The sequence below is a fragment of the Scyliorhinus torazame genome, chromosome 13 (assembly GCF_047496885.1).
Source record: "Scyliorhinus torazame isolate Kashiwa2021f chromosome 13, sScyTor2.1, whole genome shotgun sequence".
NCBI lineage: Eukaryota > Metazoa > Chordata > Chondrichthyes > Carcharhiniformes > Scyliorhinidae > Scyliorhinus > Scyliorhinus torazame.
Genome location: NC_092719.1, coordinates 51,506,834 through 51,529,386, shown reverse-complemented (window position 1 = coordinate 51,529,386; position 22,553 = coordinate 51,506,834). Strand labels below are relative to the sequence as shown.

Here is a 22,553-nt window from a genome sequence, read left to right as displayed (position 1 = left end):
ACAACAAGCATGACAAAAACAACAAGAACAATAACAAAAACAACAAAAACAGAAACAACAAGCACGATAAAAACAACAAGAACAACAACAAAAACAACAAAAACAGAAACAACAAAAACAACAATGAAACAACGACCTGTACAACATGGTACAACTCTGCACATGAAGGACAATGTAGCAGCACAGTCCAAAACAATGGCAAGAGTACAAACATAACATGGCATGACAACGAATCTCACAAATTCATATCTGCTCCACAAAAAACCAGCAAACCAGCTTTCAAGTTAGATGACATACAGAATCAATGCCACAAGCACAGAAACAAATTCCAGGTCAGACAACAAAGCTGACATACAGAATCAATACCGCAAGCACAGGAAAAGGTCCGTTTCAGACAACAAAGATGACATACAGAATCGATACCGCAAGCACAGGAAAAAGTCCAGGTCAGACAACAAAAGTGATTCAACCATTCAAACTCCTCATGATGACTTGTTGGCTACTTAAACACATGAACACATGAACTCCTCACAGGAACCGCAGATAGTGGCAGGACACAGACAGACAGTTCACATGCAACATTTAGTCTAAGCTCTGGAGAGAGAACGTACTTACTCAATAAAGCATCTGTTTTAACTGGAAGACTACGAGCTTTATTTGGACATAAGAAATAATATACATAACAAGCAACTCCGGTAATCTGTGAGCAGAAAAGGATGTGCGTAGCCACTCAATGGTTGGACTAGAGGTGATGGATGTCATTTTGTGGCCCTCGAGCCACTTTGAGTGCGCATCCAACAAAATGGGGAACATGGAACCCAAGAACGGGCCAGCGAAATTCGTGTGAACGCGGGCCCAGGGGCATCCGGGCCACTGCCATGGAAGCAAAGGCGCTGCTGCTGGAAGCATCGGATTAGCTTGACACACAGGGCTGTGCTGCCCACCAGCTCAATGTCTTCATCGATGCCAGGAGACCTGACCTAATTCCTAGCCAGCAGTTTCATTTGGAAACGCCCGGATGAGCAGCATGATGGTCTTTCAAAACTAATGGTTGGCCTTTCACAGGTATGATGCCTCGTGTACCCCACAGGAGGACCCCATCTTCAACTGTTAGTTCCAACATCTTGGTCGGAAAAATCTTCAACTCCACTGGAAGCTCTGACTGTGGTCCACCAGATAAAACTAAATGTCACACCTTAGCTAACACCAGATCACAGTGTCCAATCGCGTATGCAAGTAGCTGTCACTGGCAAGGTGTCCATGAAATTGAGGAGTGCCATGATCCCTTCAGCCAGGGGCGGATCCACCGAGACAAGTGGCAAAGGGAGTCGACTTAATGCATCGGCATTTGTAATCAACGTTCCTGGAGGGAATTCGAAAGAGTGTTGGTATGCAGCCAATAATAGAGCCAATCTCTGGACGGATCTCCAGACTAACGTAATTAGTGGCACTGCCTATCCTCGCGAAAGAGGACAAGTAATGGCTTATGATCTGATATGATGAAAAAATGGCAGCGTAAACGTATTGGTGGAAGCGTTTAACTCCAAAGACAACCGCCAGACCTTTTTCAATATGGGCATAACTGTGTTCAGCAGCTGTTAATGTCCCAGAGGCAAAAAGCTATTGGGCGGACCTGGCCATCGCCCATGTGATGGGAAAGGACGGCACCAATTCCGCACGGCGATGAATCACAGGTCAAATAAAGGCATTTTGCGGCGCCAAATGAGTGAAGACTTTGGACGAAACCAACGTCCGTTTCACCAAACAAAATGCCGACTCCTGGTCAGCGCCCCAAACCCAGGGTCAGTTTTTCTGCAGAAGAAAATAGAGGGGGGGGGAGGGAGGCAGGATTGTTGTCAAATTCAGCTTAAAACGGCCATAATAATTTATCAGGCACAAGAAAGAGCGAAATGAATAAAAATAAATAAAAATCAAGTTTTTAAAGATCAAGTATCTCCACCAGATCACTGAAGTGAGGACAGAAATGTACAAACTCAAAAGCTTCAATGTCATTCCATACATGTCAGGTAGTTGGACCACATCTCTCAGCCTGCAGCAGTCTCAGTGTGCTCTGCTAGTCTACAACACACAGCATTCTGAATCTAAAATGGAGAGCGGAGGAGTTGTGCACACTCTGCGAGTGTCAGTTCGGAGGTCAAATGTAAATAAATTCTACTGTTTTGGGCATTTTGAGTTTCTGATTGGATGGGAAACATATTTTTCCTCCAAACACACTCTATTGATTGGAAGTCAGGTCCAGGTACAAACCAAAAAAGAATCTCAGTTTCGATAACATCATGTACATTGCTGAAACTATTAAACGGGAATTATAAAGTTTTAATTTTGAAATGATGTTTTCTGCTCGTGCTTCAGTGCTCAGGTCCTCTGACATTCTCTGTTCCAAAGTACCTGCTGTTAGGATCCCATGTTACTGAACTCTATAACTGACTACCATAAGCAATGCCAATGTAGCTCAATTAGTCTGAGGCAAAATCACAAAATTCATACGTGTACTGTATTCAATCAAAATTCTATATAAATCATACAACTATTTCTGACAATGAAATTATACAATCCATTCACATTAAAAACACATACAATTTGATGCCAATTTATAATGTGCACAATATATACCATACACCTAACTGTCATCTTTTTAAGTGATGCTGCTATTCAATTACTTTTGATATCAAACACAAATTGCAACACAAGGTACATGAGAGAGGCCGGCCCGCCGATCGGTGGGCCCCGATCGCGGGCCAGGGCACATCGGAGGGCCCCCCCTCCCGGGGTCGGACCCGCCCCCCCCCACAGGCCACCTCCCGACCCTTCCACGCCAAGCTCCCGCCGGCTGAGAGCAGGTGTGGATGGCGCCGGCAGGATTTGGCGTTTTCACGACGCCGCTCGGCCCATCCCAGGCTGAGAATCAGCCTACGACCATAGTAGGCCGGATCTCGAATAACAACGAGTCCGAATACAGGAGGGAGATTGAGAACCTAGTGGAGTGGTGCAGCGACAACAATCTATCCCTCAATGCCAGCAAAACTAAAGAGCTGGTCATTGACTTCAGGAAGCAAAGTACTGTACACACCCCTGTCAGCATCAACGGGGCAGAGGTGGAGAATACAGTTATAACTGGTTTGTTACAATCATTAGACATAGCTAGATGCCTCGAAAAGCCCCACCAGAGACTAAGGGAGAAACAGAATGAAACCATGAAAACATAGTAAAATGGTGCCCAACCTCCCACGACGCGTCTCCTCTCAATTACCACAAGAGTTCAGGATAACTTTTCTGTACCATGTTTGGGCACGCACCAGTATATATCTCCCTCAACTCTAGCAATACCAAAGGCACAAATGACACACCACAGCATCCACTCCTCGGATACGACACCTGTCTGTACCCATGCAAGAATCAATCATGGATTCTTTATATCCACCCTTTCAAAAGAAAAGCAAACAAAGGAAATATGGGAAAATCACAGTTCTAAAGAGGAGTTACATACATATCGCACAATGCAACTTAACCCCAGTCTCAGGACCAGAACATAACCAACATTATTCCATACATTTGTAACAACATGTTTGGATTATGATCAAGCCTTCAGGGCTTCCCCCAAAAAAACTGAGAGGAAAAAGAGCTAGAGCTACCAGAAATAAATTACAGGATAACAAGGGTCAGGGCCCATATCTGGTTCCATATTTCCCTGGCGCACGCCGATCACCCTCAAATGAGGAAGACAACAAACTGTTCATTCAACCAAGAAAGTGTTCCACCCCCAAGGGGAGCAGCAGATATCAACCAAAATATAGGACTCAGCTCAACCCACACCGATGCACCGAAGAAGCAATACCCAGCCCCTCAAGACGTCCCTAATAGGTGTCTTCAAGAAGGTACAGGCCAAGCTCTAGGGGGCAACAGGATACCAGCCACAGCACCGGACCTGGCCTAGCCCAGCATCTCCCGACACACAGGAATTAATAACCCCAGGGCCTCCAATACACCCACACCCCAGCTAGACCTGAACTCCAATCACATCCGGGGTAGTGCTGAAAATTTATACTGAAAAACAAAAAGATGATTATGCCAGCCCCAGCCAGGGAGACCCCATCACCAAAGAGAAAAAGGGTAATCAAAGACACCCATCAATTGGGCACCCTGGGAGGGGTGGGGGGTGGGGGGGGGGAGCGATTCCCTCCTCCTTGGTACAACCACCCTTAAACAACTGGACCGGACCAGGATTAGTAACGGCACCTTGCTCATCCGGATGAAAAGGGGAAGAAACACCCTAAGGGAAGAACGCCCAAATTGATCTAAAGAAGCCAACTATCACCCAGCATGTCCGCCATCACAGGAAGGATACAAAGAACAATCTCTCTCTTCAAAAGACCAGCCAAAGATTAACCAAATCCACCTCAGTGTGTGCCACCACTTATATCCTCCCATTTTTATAGCCCCCCAAAAATAGACCCAGAGGAAATACTTCAACCTCAAGGAGGAGTCAGAAGGAACCCGTCCTCCCAGGATACATAATCTGCCCAGGCAATTGAAGGAGATAGGTCTGGATTCTTAAATTTCAAATAACAAAAGTCCAAAATAAAAACCCAACATGGTTAGATCAAAGGAGGGGGGGGGGGCTTTCCTCAAACTTAGTGAGGACTTAACTAACCCTATCATCCAACTTCACCAACACCATCTACCCATCACCCAGCAATGGCTCCACTCATCTTCATTATAAGGAGAGTAAAACTGTGCATCAAACACATTTCATATAATCGACTCAGAAAAATGTGATTTTTGTTAGAACAGGTGTGTGCTCGTCCTTGTGCTCGTATCTCACACGCCTGGCAGCCAATCTTGACAGGCAATCGGGAACTCGCCTCCCACTCCCCACCAGGGACTGGGCTCATGGATACACCTTACCCGATCCCTACCTCACGAACCCATCAGGACCAATGACACGCCATGCAGCAGGATCGCAATGTCTCAAAGGCGGGCCCTTACCTGGGAAAGTGCCCTTGCGAATACAAGATCTCTCTTATGCACCTCCACTATTTGTGGTGATGTGCATCGATGTAAATGCATGTAGGCTAGCTAGACACTAGAGGGAGCACCAGTGACATCACACACACACACTCAACCAATAGATCAAGTAGATTGGACACGACCAATAGACATTCACGATACACAAGGAGGTGACACGACCACAGGCGGGCATTACACCAACCCATATATAACACACATGATCTGCCTCTTTCCAGTGGAGACAGTCAGTGAGCACAGAGACAGGGTTGATTCAATATTACACCCACCACGTGGATTGCAGCAGCTGGTTAGTCAGTCTGGGTAGCTATAGTGGGATTAGCAGTAGTGTTGAACCCGAGTAATAGAAGTGTAAATAGTTTAATAAACGTGTTGAAGTTATCTCCACGTCTGAACCTTCCTTTGTCAAGTGCACCACAAGGACGCCGCTTATGTTACACCTACAACATAACAAATCACTATTCTCCCAAGGATACCTGGCAAATCTTCAAAGTGTGGTCTAAAGACCTGTACTATAGAGCCGAGATCTTCATTCAGAATAACATTCTCAATGGCAGCCATCATCTGGATGCACACAGCACCGCCGAGGCAAAAGGCCGCTCCCCAGCAACAATGCTACTGCAAGCTGGGCTTGACCTCACCCTACTTTGACCGCCATAGTCAAACAAGGATTTTCTACAATTTATCTCAGCTCCTCTTCGCAAAAGACCAATCAGGATCCAATTAGACATATATCCTGAGAAAAGACAAATATGAAATGCAGTCCAGAATAAAATTAAGGATTACAAGATGAGCAAAGCCAGAGCTTGCAAAAACGCAGCCGTTCCGTGCTCACATCATGTAACCCCCTCAGACATTTCTTTTTATTATCGGACTCCCGGCCTGCTAATTCATTTGCATTCAAAAATGGGATGACATTGTTTGAAGAGGAGCAGGGAGTTTTCTCAATACTCTGAATCATTCCTGCCTTGTCAACACCACCTAAAATACATCAATTTATCTCATTTATTATTTGTGGAATTTTACTGTGGACAAATAGTTGCCATCTTTGCTGAAATAGCAAACAACAGCTCAAGTAATTCACTGGATATAAAGCACTCTGGGACCTATTAAGGCATAGATAAATACCAGTTTTTTTTCTTACTCAAAGCTTACTTGTGGATTTCCCTTGATGATGGTTACGAGCTACATCAAGATCTCAAGCTCCATTATCCCATCTCATTCCGTTGACATATCACCTGAGCCCTATACATCAATTATTTTTGAATACGTAAGTTAAATTTTCATTCCTGTGGCAGTATTTGGAATTTTCTTTTAGCATCAGACGTGAACTCCTATTCCTGTATTTTTTGAGATGTGTATCCGAAGTATTCAACCAGTATTTTTGGCTACATTTCTGCATCTTTAGCACTTGGTTGATTTTTCATCTTCAGGGGCTTGCAGGGCTGGTTTAGCACACTGGGCTAAATCGCTGGCTTTTAAAGCAGACCAAGGCAGGCCAGCAGCACGGTTCAATTCCTGTACCAGCCTCCCCGAACAGGCGCCGGAATGTGGCAACGAGGGGCTTTTCACAGTAACTTCATTGAAGCCTACTTGTGACAACAAGCGACTTTCATTTCATTTCATTTGTTGTCGTAGGAGCTACATAAAGGGTTAATGTGGAATTAAATACAGTACCAGCCACAAAGTGAGCTAAGAAGGCATATGACCCAGCTCAGGGTCAGTCTCGAAATGGATAAAGACTTAGACTGGAGTCAGCTCCATACCTGCACCTGATACTGTAAATATGTGCAGAGTTATGAGTTGTTAATAAAGACTTGTGTTAACATACTCTAGACTGCGAAGCCTACTTCATGGAATCTGAAGCAGGGTTCTTCATGATGGCAGCATTGGGATCAAAACTCTCATCCTCACGAGAATGCTGAGAAACTACGCAAAAGGACACCTTCAAAGGTTCTGTATTGAATCTAATTCCCAACTGAAGCTACAGATGCCGAGAGAACTCACCAGAGAAAAATAATAAAGAAAAACCTCCAGAGAGATGGAAGAGCCTGGAAGCAAACAAGAAAAGATAGAAGTTTTACTCAAGCAGAAGACTCCATTACATTCTCCTTTGAAGTACAGCTTCAGCAAGCAGAGCTTGCAACCTGCAAGGGTGGGATAAGATTTTTAAATTCCAGGCCAGCTAGCCCCGAACACCCCTTTTAAGTCATTCAGTCAGAAGCACGGTCATGATATTCACGTAAACATCATAGTACAAACATACATACATACTGATGGACAGATCAACGGACCAATCAACACACACACAACACCAGAGCCAATCACAGGCAAGAGCATACACAGTACAAAACAGGGAACACAACACTTCCTGGGGATTCCAGCAGGAGATAGCTCAGGGCACAGAGATCATAGCAAGCCACTCAGACATCCACCATGTGCTGAGTGCCACTACAAGACAGTATTAGGAATAGGTCCACAGATTCTAGGGTTATGATCGAACCTCAGTAACCAGTTTACCACTGTAAATAAATGTTAGTAATAAAACTGCGTTGTACCATTCACAACCGTGTTGGTTCGTCTGTGTAGCAGAGCACCCAACACATCAAGCACCATTTGTAAACAGCCCATCGCTAAACCCAATCCCAGACTCTGAGTCTCAACACATGGCTCCTAATTCTGGCAACAAAAGGAAATAATGAAGAATTGATTTCCTGCATTTCGAGGACTTCGCGATCATCCATGTTTGGAAACAGCAAACCGGTTCTTTTCCAACAGTCTTGACTTGTAATGCAATACCACTGAATGAACTAAGTTGCCAACCAGCTGACCTACACTGCAATTGCAGTCCCATCTTCGTCAGGCAGAAGTGGCCTTTTGAAAAACCCACAAAGAACTTCAAGCACAGGAAGATCCTATGTTCAGCAGTAACCGGCATGGCCATCTTGGAAGCTTGTAATCTCTCAAAGTTCTACCTACACACTTTAAATCATCAAAAATGGATTGCAATTCCACACTTCCAGATCCACTGGGATTCACCCATGGCCCAGACCAGTCTGGGTTAGACTCTTTGGAGTAAACAACGTTTAAGACACAGCATTGCTGCAGGTCTAATTAAAATATCAGAGGCAGAACAAGTTTTTTACTTGATTGGACATGTAGCATGTAGCAGACAACATCATTGCATGATAAACTATTGATGAAGCATCTGCCAAATTTTGTGATGTTTTGAAAACTTTCAATGTCTATTTTAAAATAATATGAGAGGCAAACTCCCATCGGAACCTGCTGATTCCTTCATTAATGATCTCTGTAGGATGACATAAGGATTTGCATAAGGAAATTTAAAGTCTGAGCTCATCTGAAACAGAATCGTGGTGAGTGTTGCAAACAACCCATTCTCTGATATCCGACAAGCTAAAGATGATGTTACCCTTCGCAAGGCTATCCAGCTAGTAAGACTATCGGAGCTGCGTGAACAACACAGGACCATCCTGAGGGGAGAGCACGTCTTGGGGCAGAAACAAACCCTCTCCACCGTGTCAAGTCATAAAAATTCAGGGACCACCCAAGTCAGGGAAAGCAATTCCTGGACATCACAGCAGAGTGACCAATTGCCAGCGCTGTGGTGTGAAGTGCCCTCACAGAAACGATAAGTGTCATGGTGAGTACTGTCCAATGCTTCTACTACAACAGACAGGGACACTTGGTAAATGGTGAAAGTCAAAATCCCAGCACTGCACACCCCAAAGTTCATTCATGAGGTTGAAACCCTAGACCCAGAGATGCACAGCCATTCTTCTTGGGGGATGTCAGAAAATGGGGTTCTTCATTTTGTAATGCTGATATCCTAGTAAATGGTCATATGGAAAATTTTAAATTAGATTCAGGTGTCAGCTTGATTATACTGTCAGATGAGGAACCATGGCTCCAAGGCCTTTGGATTTGAAATACAGACACTCCACTGTATGGAGCAGAGGGAGTCTACCTCCCAATCCTCAACATGATCCTTGAACCACTGAGGTATAGTGTCAAAAAGATCTTTGAGCTGATGTATGTTGTCCTCAATCAACCTTTCTCGCTGCTGAGAGATATCTCCATAACCCTTGATTATCTCCTGCTGGCAGATGTCAGGTCAACCTACCGCACAAGGTTACCATAGCATCTCCGATGGAAATGGTACCGGAGAGGAGCAACAGTCTGAGGAGCCTCTACCTCCATCTAAGATGATACAGTTGGTAGACACACCAACAACTGTGCACTCACATGAACTTCCACCCAGCATGTCAAAACCACAAGAGATGCTGGATCCTGGTAGCATCAACAAAAAGTAGAAGTGAGCATGCTACTGAATCTTCTTTTTGCCATCGAAACGCTCATCCTCAGAGAGCTTCCTGATGGTCGAAGCGCAAGTAAATACACCAAACTGAACACCAATTTTGTCCACCACACAAGAAACAATTGAGAGTAACAATAACCATTCACTGCTAAGCCAGCCAGACTGATCAGGCGTGGTTTAACATCAAACAATGCAAGAAATGAATGAAACCATATTCAAATAGCAGTCCAACCTCCAAGCCAATGACAAGAACAAACAACACCATAGTCGACCACTCTCCTGGCAGAATGGCAAATGAGATGTGAAAGGGTTATAAGGCCTCCTGATCTCCTGAACTTCTGACTTGAAGGAGCTGAAAGGATGAGATGGGGTAATAAGAATATTGTTAATATTAATACTGGAAAAGCAAAAATGTTAGAACAGCATTAAGATTGTATCAATAAGGGTAATGCTGACAATGAAAGATTTGGAGGAAAACTAAAGTAATTCTATATCCAAGGGATAAGGTCTTGGGGGTGGTGTCATCGTAAGGTCTGGTACGTACAGGGTTAATGTGGGACGGAGGAAAGTACCACCCACACAGTGATGTAAGAAGCCACATGACCCAAAGCAATGGTAAGTCCAAAGATGGGTTACAACCTAGGCTGGAATCCACTCCATACCTGTACCCAATACTGTAAACTATGTACATAGTTATGAGTTGTTAATAAAGACTTGCTGTTAACATATTCTAGACTGCAAAGTCTATTTCATGGTGTCTGAAGCACGATTCTTCATTCGTCCCCCCCAGCAAGATGTAAGGCCACCGTGTGGGCATTGACAGAAACAAGAACCTGCATGTTGCTGCCAAGCAATGATAAGAGTATGATGTAGCAGCCCACACAAGCGACAACAATCTTTCCTCCCACGGACAATCCCACATTGGAACGGGCTACCGAAGGTGGAGCTCACAGCCGCCCCAACGCTTAAAATTTTCAATACCAACCCTTTGGATTATTTCCAATTAAAAGTTTTCATCATCAGGACTACAATTTGAGGCCGGGCCTGGTTTGGCTGGTGCTAGCTACCCCTGCAAATGTGGGTGGAATAGAGATGTTGTAACTTTGATTTTCTACGACTTCCCAATATTCATTAACATGGTGTGAATGTGGATGCAGACTGGATGGCCCGAATGGCCTCCTCCTGCACTGCAGGGATTTCTGTGGAGAAGAGGTTGTCAGGTGTCCCGTGACGTCACAGAGCTGGCAAGGCCGCTTTATGCCGTCACGGGCCGTCGCAGGTGGGACATCGAGAGAACGCGGCCTCCGATTGGCGGGGCCGTTACCTCGGCGATCCAAGCCAATCGAAGGGATGGTTGTTGGACGGCAACATGGCGTCGCTCTGCCAGTGAACGGGGAGGCAGGCTGTCGTATGGGGAAGTGAAACCGACTGCTCGGCCTCGGTCCCGGCTGTGATCGGTTCCCGACGCTCGGCGGGAGCGGAGCCGCATTCGGGTGGAAAATGTCCAGCGAAGGGGGCAAGAAGCAGTTTTGGAAGCGGAACGTTTCCAAGGTTCCAGGCAGGTTCGTGACGTGTTTGCTCGGTGCCCCTGCCCGCTTTGTTGATGTTGCCCCCCCCCCCCCCCCCCACCCGGGTCGAACGCGAGCGAGACCAGTGACAGTCAGGCTCAGCCAAACCGGCGGGGTGGGTAGGAGAAGACCATCTGAGAGCAAAGTGGCCGAAGTTTTAAAATTGGAAACTCGTAACCTTTCCGAACGTTTAAAATACTTTTTAAAGCTAAGCTAACATCAAATTATCCCGGCAGTAACATGATTCCAGTGTTTTGTTTTCAATTACTCTTCAAAACCGAAAGGCAGTATTGAAGCCTAAGCATGTTAAGGAAGTATTTCGATAGTGAAAGTTAAAAAACAGGAGTAAGTAAATGGGGAACAAGTTACTTGAAGATGTAACTCGGATGGTGATTGCAGGGCAATAATAGGTTTAACCAGTTTCAATCAGTGCTGTCACAGTCCTGTATTTTGTGCCGTTTTTTTGTGAGTCTTTATGGAGCAACAAAGTGCAATTGTAGTGACTATATATTAGCATAGAGGTGGCCTGTCCAAGCGTTTTCTTTGTGTCAGCTGTATAGGTGCATTCATGAAACTTTAGAAGCCACGATTTAAATTCCAGTTAATTTTCTCTTGTCAAGTTGCTGATTAGCAATCAATTTTGTGATTTTAAATTAGAACAACAACTTGTATTTAAAGAACACAGGATGGGAATAGAGGGATACGGACCCAGGAAGTGTAGAAGATTGTAGTTTAGTCGGGCAACATGGTCGGCACGGGCTTGGAGGGCCGAAGGGCCTGTTCCTGTGCCGTACATTTCTTTGTTCTTTGTTTAATGTTCCTTACAGGAAAATTACAATTTCACCCAAACTGAGTAAGAGGTTGTAGGACCAAAGACCAAATGCTTGATCAGAGATGGATTTTTAAGCAGCATCGTAAAGGAGGAATGAGAGATTTAGGGAGGGGACCTTTGCTTAGCACCTTGGCATGATAGCCAGTGGTGGAGTGATTTTAAATTGGCATGCTGTGAAGACCAGAATTGGAGAAGCAAAGCTATCTCAAGAGATTTGTAGGGTTGACGGAGGTTACAGAGTGATGCATGGAGGGATTTGAAAATAATGTGAATTTTAAAGTCGAGGTGTTACTTGACTGGGAGTCATTGTAGGTCATTGAGCGCATTGCTGGATGAAAAGGACTTGGTGTGAATAAGAACATACTCAGCAGAATTTTGGATGGCCATGTTTGCAGAATGTGGCTAGGAATGCATTGGAATAGTCAAGTCAATGGCGTAAGCAGCAGTTGAGCTGAGGCAGGGATGGAGCTGGATGATGTTGCAGAGGTGGAAATAGCCAGTCTTGGTGATGGTGTCGATATATGGTAAGAACCTTATCTCTGTCGCGTATGTCACTAAGTTAGCAAACCATCTGGTTCAGCTTCATACAGTTTCCAAGGAGAGGGTTGAATCAATGGCTAAGGCATGTAAATTGTGATGGGGATCAAACACATCCTGATATTGAATTGTAGGAAGTTTCTGCTCACCCAGTACTGAATGTCAGACAAGTTGTGTGGCAATTGAGAGACATTGGATGCATTGAGAATTTATCTAACAAAACCTTTGCAGCAACCGGCCTGTGAAATTCATACAAGACAAGGACAAACCAGCGAATACATCAAGCACAAACCAGAAGGATTTAACTTGTGAGGAGAGAACTGAGAAGCTTGTATTGCTCTCCTTAGAAGAGGCGAGGTTAAACAAGATATAATAGAGGTGTTCAAAGTGTTTACAGTCTTAATGCAGTAAATAAAGAGAATCTATTAACAATGGCATGTGGTTAGCTAACGAGAGGGGCGCAAATTTAAGTTAATTGGCAGAGGGGAATTTAGGAGAATTTTCTTTAATGCACATCATGAAATGAATGCACTGACAGAAAGACTGTTGAAACTGCTTCAATAATCAAATTTCAAAAGGTAATTGCTTTTTTCTTGCAAGGAAAATTTGCCAGGCTTGTCTACTTTTTTTAAAGAACTTCTCTCTTATTTGCCTTTACCACCTGCCTCTCATATTTGTGTTTCTCTGCTTCACATGCATCTGCTGTACATTAGAACACACAAGCCAATTGCTTTGCCATTCAATAAAATCATGGCTGAGCTGATTGTGGCCGTAACTCCACTTTCATGCTTGCACTTCGTGACACTTGATTCACTTGTCGATCAAAAATCTAACTCCGCTTTAAATACAAACACTAGTCCTTTCTGTGGAAGAGAATTATGAAACTAACTATCTTCTGAGAGACAAAAATTCCCCTCCTCTGTCTTAAGTGGTTAGCACTGCTGCCTCACAATGCCAGGACCCCAATTTGATTCCATTTCAATGTGGTGCGCAGGGCGCACTTGACTAGGGCACGTTATGAGTGGGTCGAGACAGTTGTGTGACTGTGGGAGTTTGCATGTTTTCCTTGTGCTCGCGTGCTCTGGTTTCTTCCCACAGTCCAAAGATGTGTAGGCTAGGTGGATTGGCCATGCTAAATTACCCCCTTAGTCTCCAAAGGTTAGGTTGGGCTACATAGATATTTAAAAAAAATTTAGTGTACCCAATTCATTTTTTTCCAATTAAGGGGCAATTTAGCGTGTTCAATCCACCTACCTTGCACGTCTTTGGGTTGTGGGGGCAAAACCCACACAAAGACGGGGAGAATGTGCAAACTCTAAACGGACAATGACCCAGAGCCGGGATCGAACCTGGGACCGTGGCATTGTTTACTGCCTCAGGTGACTTTGTGGTGTTTGTACGTTATCCCCTTGTCTAAGTGAGTTTCCTCAGGGTGCTCCGGTTTCCTCCCACAGTCCAAGGATGTGCAGGTCAGGTGGATTGGCCATGCTAAGTTGTCCCTTAGTGTCCAAAAGGTTAGGTGGAGTTACTGGAATGGGGTGAGGACGTGGGCCAGAGGATCGGTACAGACCTGATGAGCCGAATGGCCTCCTGCACTGTAGGGATTCGATTATTCTGTGTGCTTGTGATTCACCAGTAAATATGCACACTTGCCCAGATTCAGCTTGCATCCCGAAAAAGAGCCAAACTTCCTGAGTAACTCCATTATCTCCCCCACATTGGAGAGTGTGTCTGTGATATATATAGTCACAAATCGTTCACAGAAAAGGACACTCGATGCTCCCTCCCCCCATTGCTCTATCCCCCTCCATCTGTTAGATGACCTCAATGCAATCGCCAGCGGCCTGATTGCTGAGGGAAACCAAAGCAGAGACAATGGACACCCTTGCATTGTACCTCTGTTCAGTTGGAAATACCCTGCGCTCAGGGCACTCTAATACATACACTCACGGTGGAGACATTGTACAAAAGCCTAATCCATGAAATTAATTTTGGCCCGAAGCCAAACTACCCCAGGATTTCAAAGGTACCCTCACTCAACCCTTTCGAATGGCTTCTCTGCATCCATCAAAATCATCACCTCTGGCTTGGTCCCAAAGGTGGGTGAGAACACAACATTTAACCCTAATGTTGGCCGACACTGCTGTCCTTGAACAATTGAGTCTGCTCCTCCTAAATCACCCCAGGTAGGCAGGGCTCTAAACGCATTGCCAACTCCTCAGCCAATAACTTAGTGTCAGCAATTAACAACGAAATAGGCCAATACGACCCACATTCCATGGGATCCTGGTCCTTCTTCAGGATCAAGGAAATCGATGCCTGTGCCAGCATGGCTGTCAACACCCGCCCAAGACACTGAATCATTAAACACATCCAGCAGAAGTGGGACCAACGGACCAGCAAACTGCTTGTAAAATTCAGTGGGGAATCTATCTGGACCTGGTTCTCTGCCGGTCTGCATTAACCGCATATAGTTCATGATCTCTCCTGCCTTCTAATCTGCTCTACTTCCGGAAAGGTCAACCCATCCAAAAATTGCTTCATTGATGAACTCCTCCGGGGCTCTGACTCATGTAACCCACAGTAGAAGGCCTCAAACACCTCATTAATTTTCTCTGGGACAGAACCCAGCCCGCCTCCCAAGTCCCTGCACTATCTCCTGGGAGGCAACCTGCTGTCTCAGATGGTGAGCAAACCAACGACTGGCTTTCTTCCCATACCCCTAAAGAGACCCCCTCTAGCGTCTCGCCTGGTTCACCGCCATACCTGTTAGCAAAAACTAGAATCCATTTGCAATTTTTTCTTTCCGCCAGTAACTCTGGTGTTGGGGCGGTGGAGTACTGGCAGTCCACCTCGAGTATAGAGTCCACCAACATCTGCCTCTCCACCAATCCAGATTTATCCCTGTGCGCCTTACTTAAAAGAGATCAGCTTCCCCTCAACCACCGCCTTCAGGACCTCCCAGAGTGGCTGGTGAGACTGCCTCATTCCTGTTGAACTTAACATACACCCAATGGCAGAGGATACATGCTCACAAAAACTCTTTTCCGCAACGCCGTGTCCAGTCTCCAAGGGGGTCGCTGAGAGCGGCCCGGCTGCAACATTAGGTCCACAAAATGTGGAGCATGGTCCAATGCTTTAAAATTTTTTTAATTTTTCCAATTAAGGAGCAATTTCACCTGGCCAATCCACCTACCCTGCACATCTTTGGGTTGTGGTGGTGAGACCCACGTGGACAGGGAGAGAATGTGCAAACTCCACACGGAGAGTGACCTGGGGCCGGGATCGAACCTGAGTCCTCGGTGCCATGAGAGCATGATCCAATATAACAATCGGCTAGTACTCCACCCCCTTCACCCCAGGGAGAAGAGATCACAGATACATCAATGCAGGAGTAAATCCGATGGGCATCGGGAAAAAAAATAAGAAAATTCCTTATCCCTTGGAAATCTAAATCTCTGTGGGCCTGTGCACCCCCCCCCCCCCCCCCAACCCCACACACACACACACACCTGTTCCATGAAATGCAATAACTCCTCTGTCGCCCCTGATGGACCCAGAGACTTGGGCCTTGACCTATCCAACCTGGGACTCAAAACATGAGTCAAGTCTCCCAACCCATAATTTAGCTGATTTGAATCAAGATCTGGGATAGACGACAGCACCTTTATAATGAATGCCCTGTCATCCCAGTTAGGTGCATACATATTGACTAAAACCACCAGTGTGCCTACTGATGGTTATGTACTTCCCACCTGGGTCTGCTAATACATTAACGGCAGAAATAGCCACCCGCTTATTAATCAACACACTGACATCCTGCATGTCTCAATCAAATCCCGAGTGATATACCTGCCCCCCCCCCCCCACCCCTTCAGTAACCGTAGTTTCATCGAATCCCTAAAGTGGAGAAGGAGGCCATTCGGCCTATCGGATCCGCACCAGCCCTTTGAAAAAGCACCCTACCTGGGCTCAATTCCCCATTCTATCCCCATAACCCCAACTAGGGGCAATGTAACACAGCCAATGCACCTAACCTCCACATCTTTGGACTGTGGGAGGAAACCGGAGCACCATGAGGAAATTCACGCAGACACGGGAAGAATGTGTAAACACCACGCAGTCACTGCAGGTTGGAATTGAACCTGGGTCTCTGACACTTTGGTGCCACTGTGCCACCCTAACCTTGCTTGATCCTTGATTCTCAAATGGTTGTCCTGTAGAAAAAGCACATCCGCCTTCAAACGTCTCAGGTGTAGAAACACTCGGGACCTTTTAACTGCGCCATTTAACTTCCTCACATTCTGGACAGGTGGGCCCTGACCCTGTCCCCCCGACCCAGGATCAGCCATATCCACCTTGTGAGTCAATCCAGCAGTGCCCCAACCTGCACCAGCTCCAGGCCCAACCAAGATGGCTGCCACTTCCCCCATCAAGCCAGTCCAAAAACAAAGGAACCATCGCTGTCAATAGTCTATCCCTCCTCCCTCCCAGGCCCACCCCACACAGAACTAAACAAACAACCAACAAAAGAACAAAAGCCCCTCTCCTCTTTCCCCCGCCCCATTCCCAAACCCAGACTGAACAGAAAGAAAAGGTCTAAGCTCATGACCTTAAAATAACAAAAACAAACAATAGGAACAAGCTGCAGATATCGCCCCTTCTCCGCTCCCGTATCGAGCTATGCTGCTATATGGGTGACATTGTACCGGTTAGAAATCAATTTCAGCGAAACGGTACATCAACGATCACTCCCCATGCCTATACAAGACTTAAATATATAACAATAGAGGAAAATCAACACCATACCCTTCTCCGAGAACAAGTCCAACAGTACAATATACAAACCCCAACTTTGCCCAGAAAAGAACACCCACCAACAAGACACCCACCAACAAGCCCAGACACAACTTCAAGCCTCCCCCACATTACAGAAATTCCACAAAAAATACAAATACAAATGAAAATACAGATAAGCATAACAATGAACAAACTCCGTAGTTCTTAAGTGCTTTAGTTTACCCCCAGTCCGTGCTTCATGACAAACTCATTTGCATCCTCCGGCACATCGAAGTAATAGCCTCTGTCCATGAAAGTCACACGAAGATGAGCCGGGTATACAGCAGGCCTTCTCACCAGCTCTCCCCCAACGTTTTGGTATAGCTATCGAAGAAACCTGACTATGAATGCCCGAGGTAGCTCCCCAGATCTGGGCTTCTGCCTTAGTGACTGATGGGCCCGATCCAATTCAGGAGAGGATGGAAAGACCCCCTTCCCCCACCAACTTTCCAAACATCTTGGACATACAGTCTGTGGAGTGTGAGCCCTCCGGCTGCCCAACGATTTTTAAGTTTTGGCGTCTGCAGTGGTTCTCCAGATTGTCAACCATGGCTCTTAGCACTCTGCGCTCCTCGACCAACAACACCATCTCTGTCACCAGGGAGACAATCTGATCATTGGTCAGAGAGCATCACCTCCACCTTCTGCATCATTGCCCCTTGCCTCTATCCGCCAACCCATCTTGTCTATGGCTGCCTGAATTGTGCTCAAAGCCCCCTTCATTGCATTTCCCAGATCCTCAGTGACCGCCTGCCGCTGCTTCTTAAATTTGTTGGTCAGGAAGCTAACCAATGTCTCAGCTTTCCACTGAGGGGCCAACGACACAGCAGAAGCTTCTGCCATGTCCCACCCTGATAAGGATCGAGGAACTTCTGAGTCTAACGACAATTCCGTTGCCTGACTTCTGCGATGTTTTACCAGACATTTACTCGTCCGAGGGAATCTTCTGTATTCAAAGTACATCAATTTCCTCGCAAAAATCCGCCCATAAACTGGGCAAAAAGGGCCCCCCAAAAAATGTACCCTGGCGGGAGCCTGGTACGACTACCCACCACATAAGTGCCTCTGGAAGTCGCATGTTCATATTTTGAGTTTCATCTGGATCCCTCTGTGCTGCAGCATTCTGCAGTCCCAACTTCAATAATATGTTGATTTTTTTCTTCTTTCTGTCAAAGCAGACAATCTCATATTTTCTCACATTATACTCCATCTGACAAATTTTTACCCACTTAACCTATTTATATTCCTTTGCGGACTCTTCACAACTTGCTTTCCTACCCATCTTTGTATCGCCAGCGTGTTTAGCTACAAGACAGTCGCTCCCATCATTCAAGCCATTAATATAGGCGTAAATAGTTGAGACCCAAGATTGATCCTTGTGGCACTCCACTAGTCTGCCAAGTTGAAAATGACGCATTTATCCTAACTCTGTTTTCTGTTAGCCAGCAAATTCATTCCCTATCCATGCTAATATTTAACCCCCAACTCCATGAACTTGTATCTTGTTTTGCAGTCTTTTATGTGGCAACTTTATTGAATGGCTTTAGGAATTGAATGGGATTAGGAAATCCAAGTACACTAAATGCATTAGTTTCCCTTTATGCAGTCTTGTTAGTTCTTCAAAGGCTCTTAATAAATTTAAAACACAATTTCCCTTTCATGAAACCATGTTGACTCTGCACCATGTTGCCTCTGCATCATAGTATTGTGATTTTCTAAATATCCAGCTACTACCTTATTGATAGATTTGGGCATTTTCCCGATGGAAACCAGGTTAACTGGCCAATAGTTTTCTGCTTTCTCCCTCTCTCCATTCTTGAACAAAGGTGTTACATTTGCAGTTTTCCAACCTGTAAGGACCTTTCCCGAATATAGGGAATTTTTAAAGATTGTAACAAATGCATCCACTATCTCTGCTGCCACTTATTTTAAGACCCTAGGATGTAGGCCATCGAGTCCAGCGGATATGACCGCCTTTAGTCCCATTAGTTTTCCCAGTACTTTTTCCCTTGTGATAATTGTTTTAAATTCCTCTTTCCCTTTTGACTCCTGATTTTTTACTATTCTTGGGATGCTTTTTGTGACTTCTACTTTGAAGACAGATGCAAAGTACTTGTTTAATGTTTCTGCCATTTCCTTGTTTCCCATTATCAATTCCCCACTTTTATCTTCTCGGGGACCATCACTTAGTTTAGCTACCCTTTTCCTTTTTATATATTTATACTCATTTTCCCTTCTATTTTTACGTTTAAAATGCCAGTTTTGGACCTACGTTTCTCACACTCAATCTGAATGTGAAATTCAGCATGTTATGATCACTCGGCGCCGAGGACCTGGGTTTGATCCCGGCCCCGGTCACTGTCTTTGTGGAGTTTGCATATTCTTCCCATGCCTGTGTGGGTCTCACACCCACAACCGAAAGAAAAAGAATTGGGTACTCTAATTTTATTTCAAAAATGATCGCTCTTGCCTAGAGGATTCTTCATGATGAGACCATTAATTAATCCTGTCTCATTACACACAACGAAGTCCAAAGTAGCCTGTTTCCTGGTTGTTTCTAGGTAATATGGTTCTAAGAAATTGTCCGAAATACACTTTGTGAACCTTCATCCTCCAGGTTCTCTGCCCTTTTGATTTGTCCAATCTATATGAAGATTAAAATTACCCATGTTTATTTTAGTATGTTGCTTACAAGATCACATTATTTCTTGATTTATACTCATTCCTACTGTTTGGGGGGGGGACTATAAACTACTTCCACCAGTGCCTTCCTTCATTTGCTATTTCCTAACCCAAACTGATTCTTCATCTCGTTCCTCTGAACCAAGCTCATGTCTCACAGATGGCCTGATCTCATGCTTTATTAAATGAGCTACATCACCTCCTTTTCCTTTCTGTCCTTTCAAAATATCAAATATTCATATCCCAGCATTGGCGTCTCTTGTTACGTCTGTTCTATCGTACTGCACGCATTTAGTTCTGTTCGAGTTATCAATTCATCATCATGTTCTGAATGCCACGAGCATTCAAATAAAGAGCTTTTAATGTTTATTTTACCCGTTTCTCTCCATGGACCTTATCTATTGGTGCACTACTCTGTTTGTATGCTTTATGACTTCCTTTCACATCGCTATACTGATTATCTTTAACGATCTCTCTATACTGCACGATTGCCTTATCCTTTATCTTTAACTTTCCAAGGCTCTTCACCCCCGCCCCCCAAGTGCGATTCAGAGCTATATCATGGTCTCCATGATTTGGCTCTTTTTCGGCCCCAATATAGCGATCTCTGTATGTGCATGTACATAAGGGGCTAATGTGTAATCAATAGCACCAGATGATCACTAGAGGGCTGGACTAACAGGGGTATAAATGCAGACCTGGTGCCAGTGTCCCATAAATCAAAATCCACTTTTCCCACATCAATCTTTGAGCCATGCTTTCAAGACTGCCTTATTTACCTTATGCCAATTTGTTCCTGGCTCGATTAGTAATCTAGACATCATTATCTTGATGGTTCAATCTCTAGTTTGCCTCTTTGTATCAACTTTTTGTTCAAGAGAGTTTCCTTGCTTTTACTTTCCGATACTCTTATGTGCATCTGTCTTTCTCGTCATTTCTATTTCTGTATCCTTTTTGCTATATCTGGTACTCTTTCATGCAATTCTTGTTCCACCCATATTTGTGTCTGTTTTCTACTTCCTCTCCTTTCATTCACTTGCAGCAGCCTTGTGGCTAAATGCTGACATAATCCAATCTTCAGGAATTGCAGGAAGAGGGTGTGTTGTCATATTTGCTTAGGAAACCAAGATCTCAATTAGAAGGGAGCATGTGACTGCATTCTAGGGCAGGACTTAAGAGACTAAGGGCTCTGGGATGTAGCTCTGGCTGTTTTAAAATTTTTATTAGTGATGCTGGTGGCATTTTGGGCTGCACATTCAAAAGGATTTGTTTTTTTTTAGAATATTGCTACAATACAGTTTTACTTGTGTGTATTCTAATAGTCTTTCTGATTTCAGAAGGCAATAATTATTAGTCTCTGAGAAGGGCCAAGCCCATGATTTGAAGCAAATCAAAGTAGTTCTGAGGCTATTTCAGTCGTATTTAACTGCATGACTTGAAATCATTATCTTGTTCATGTGATAGAGAGAGGAGGATTGCCTTTATATCTAATGCTTTCCATTAAGAGCAGTAGTGACTTGAATTTATATTGCACCTTCAGTGTTAGTAAAACATCCTAAGGCACTTCACAGACAGATTACAAAGCAACATTTGATAGAGTTTCATGAGGAGGAATTGGGGCAGGTGACTGAGAGCTGGGTCAAAGAGGCATGTTTTAGGCAATGTCTTAAAGAAGGAAAGAGAGATTAAGAAGCTTAAGGGGTTTAGGGAAGAAATTTCAGAGTCTTGGGTATTGGCACTTGAAGGAACGGCCACCAAATGTTGAGTCATCCAAATCAAGAATGCTAAGAGGCTAGAAGCACTACAGATATCTTGGGGTACTGGGCTCGAGGAGATTGGCTATAAGGAAAGGCAAGGACATGGAGGAATTTGAAAACAAGAACAAGACTTTTAAAATTGACATTCCTTTAACTCTTGAGTGAACAGAAGCCAGTGAGCACAGGGATGACTGCTGAACAGCACTCGGTGTGATTAGGGCACAGGCAGCAAAGTTTTGGAAAAGTTTGAGAAAAGCAAAATGTTGAAGACCGGTCAGGAGTGCATTGGAATAGTCCTCTCCAGAGGTAACCATCTATAGTCCAGTGGTCCACAATACCTGTAATTCGCTGGAGTTCAGTACGATTCGCTGGAGTTTAGAATAGTGAGGGGGGAATCTCATCGAAGCATATACATTTCTAACGGGACTAGACACGGTAGGTGCAGGAAGGACGTTCCAATGGTGGGATTCCAGAACCAGGGGTATGGTGTAAACCATTCGGGACTGAAATGAGAGATGTCTTCACTCAGAGAGTAGTGAGCCTTTGGAATTCACTACCACAGAAAGCATTTGAGGCCAAAACATTGTATGTTTTCAAGAAGGAGTTAGATGTAGCTCTTGGGCTCACCGGATCAAAGGATATGGGGGGAAAGCAGGAACAAGTTACTGAGTTGGATGATCAGCCATGATCAGAATGAATTGCAGAACATGCTCGAAGGGTCAAATGGCCTACTCCTGCTCCCATTTTCCATGTTTCTCACTTGACCATTGCCATCAAGCCAGGAAACCTGATTCAATGAGTAGTGATTTAAGAATACGCCAGGAGCAGCACCAGGCATACCTAAAAATGTCAACGTGGTGAAGCGACAAAACTATGTGCATGTTGGATAGCAGAAGCAACATGCTACAGACAAAGCTAAGAGATCCTATAAATGATGGATTAGATCAAGGCTC

The 22,553-nt window shown here is 44.7% G+C and overlaps 1 protein-coding gene across 7 annotated transcripts in view; it reads left to right on the top strand.

Moving 5' to 3' along the window:
- The first annotated feature begins 10,706 nt into the window (after positions 1–10,706).
- The window catches only part of tbc1d22a (TBC1 domain family, member 22a), a 517,208-nt gene continuing 505,361 nt past the window's right edge, over positions 10,707–22,553 (top strand). For 3 of the 7 annotated variants that reach the window (XM_072471464.1, XM_072471460.1, XM_072471461.1), the window contains exon 1: positions 10,710–10,947. In XM_072471464.1, coding sequence (XP_072327565.1) covers positions 10,886–10,947 — 62 coding nt within the window. In that variant the 5' untranslated portion in view covers positions 10,710–10,885. Of the gene's footprint in view, positions 10,948–22,553 lie in introns of all 7 variants that reach the window. The other 4 variants (XM_072471465.1, XM_072471462.1, XM_072471463.1 and 1 more) reach the window with 4 other exon arrangements.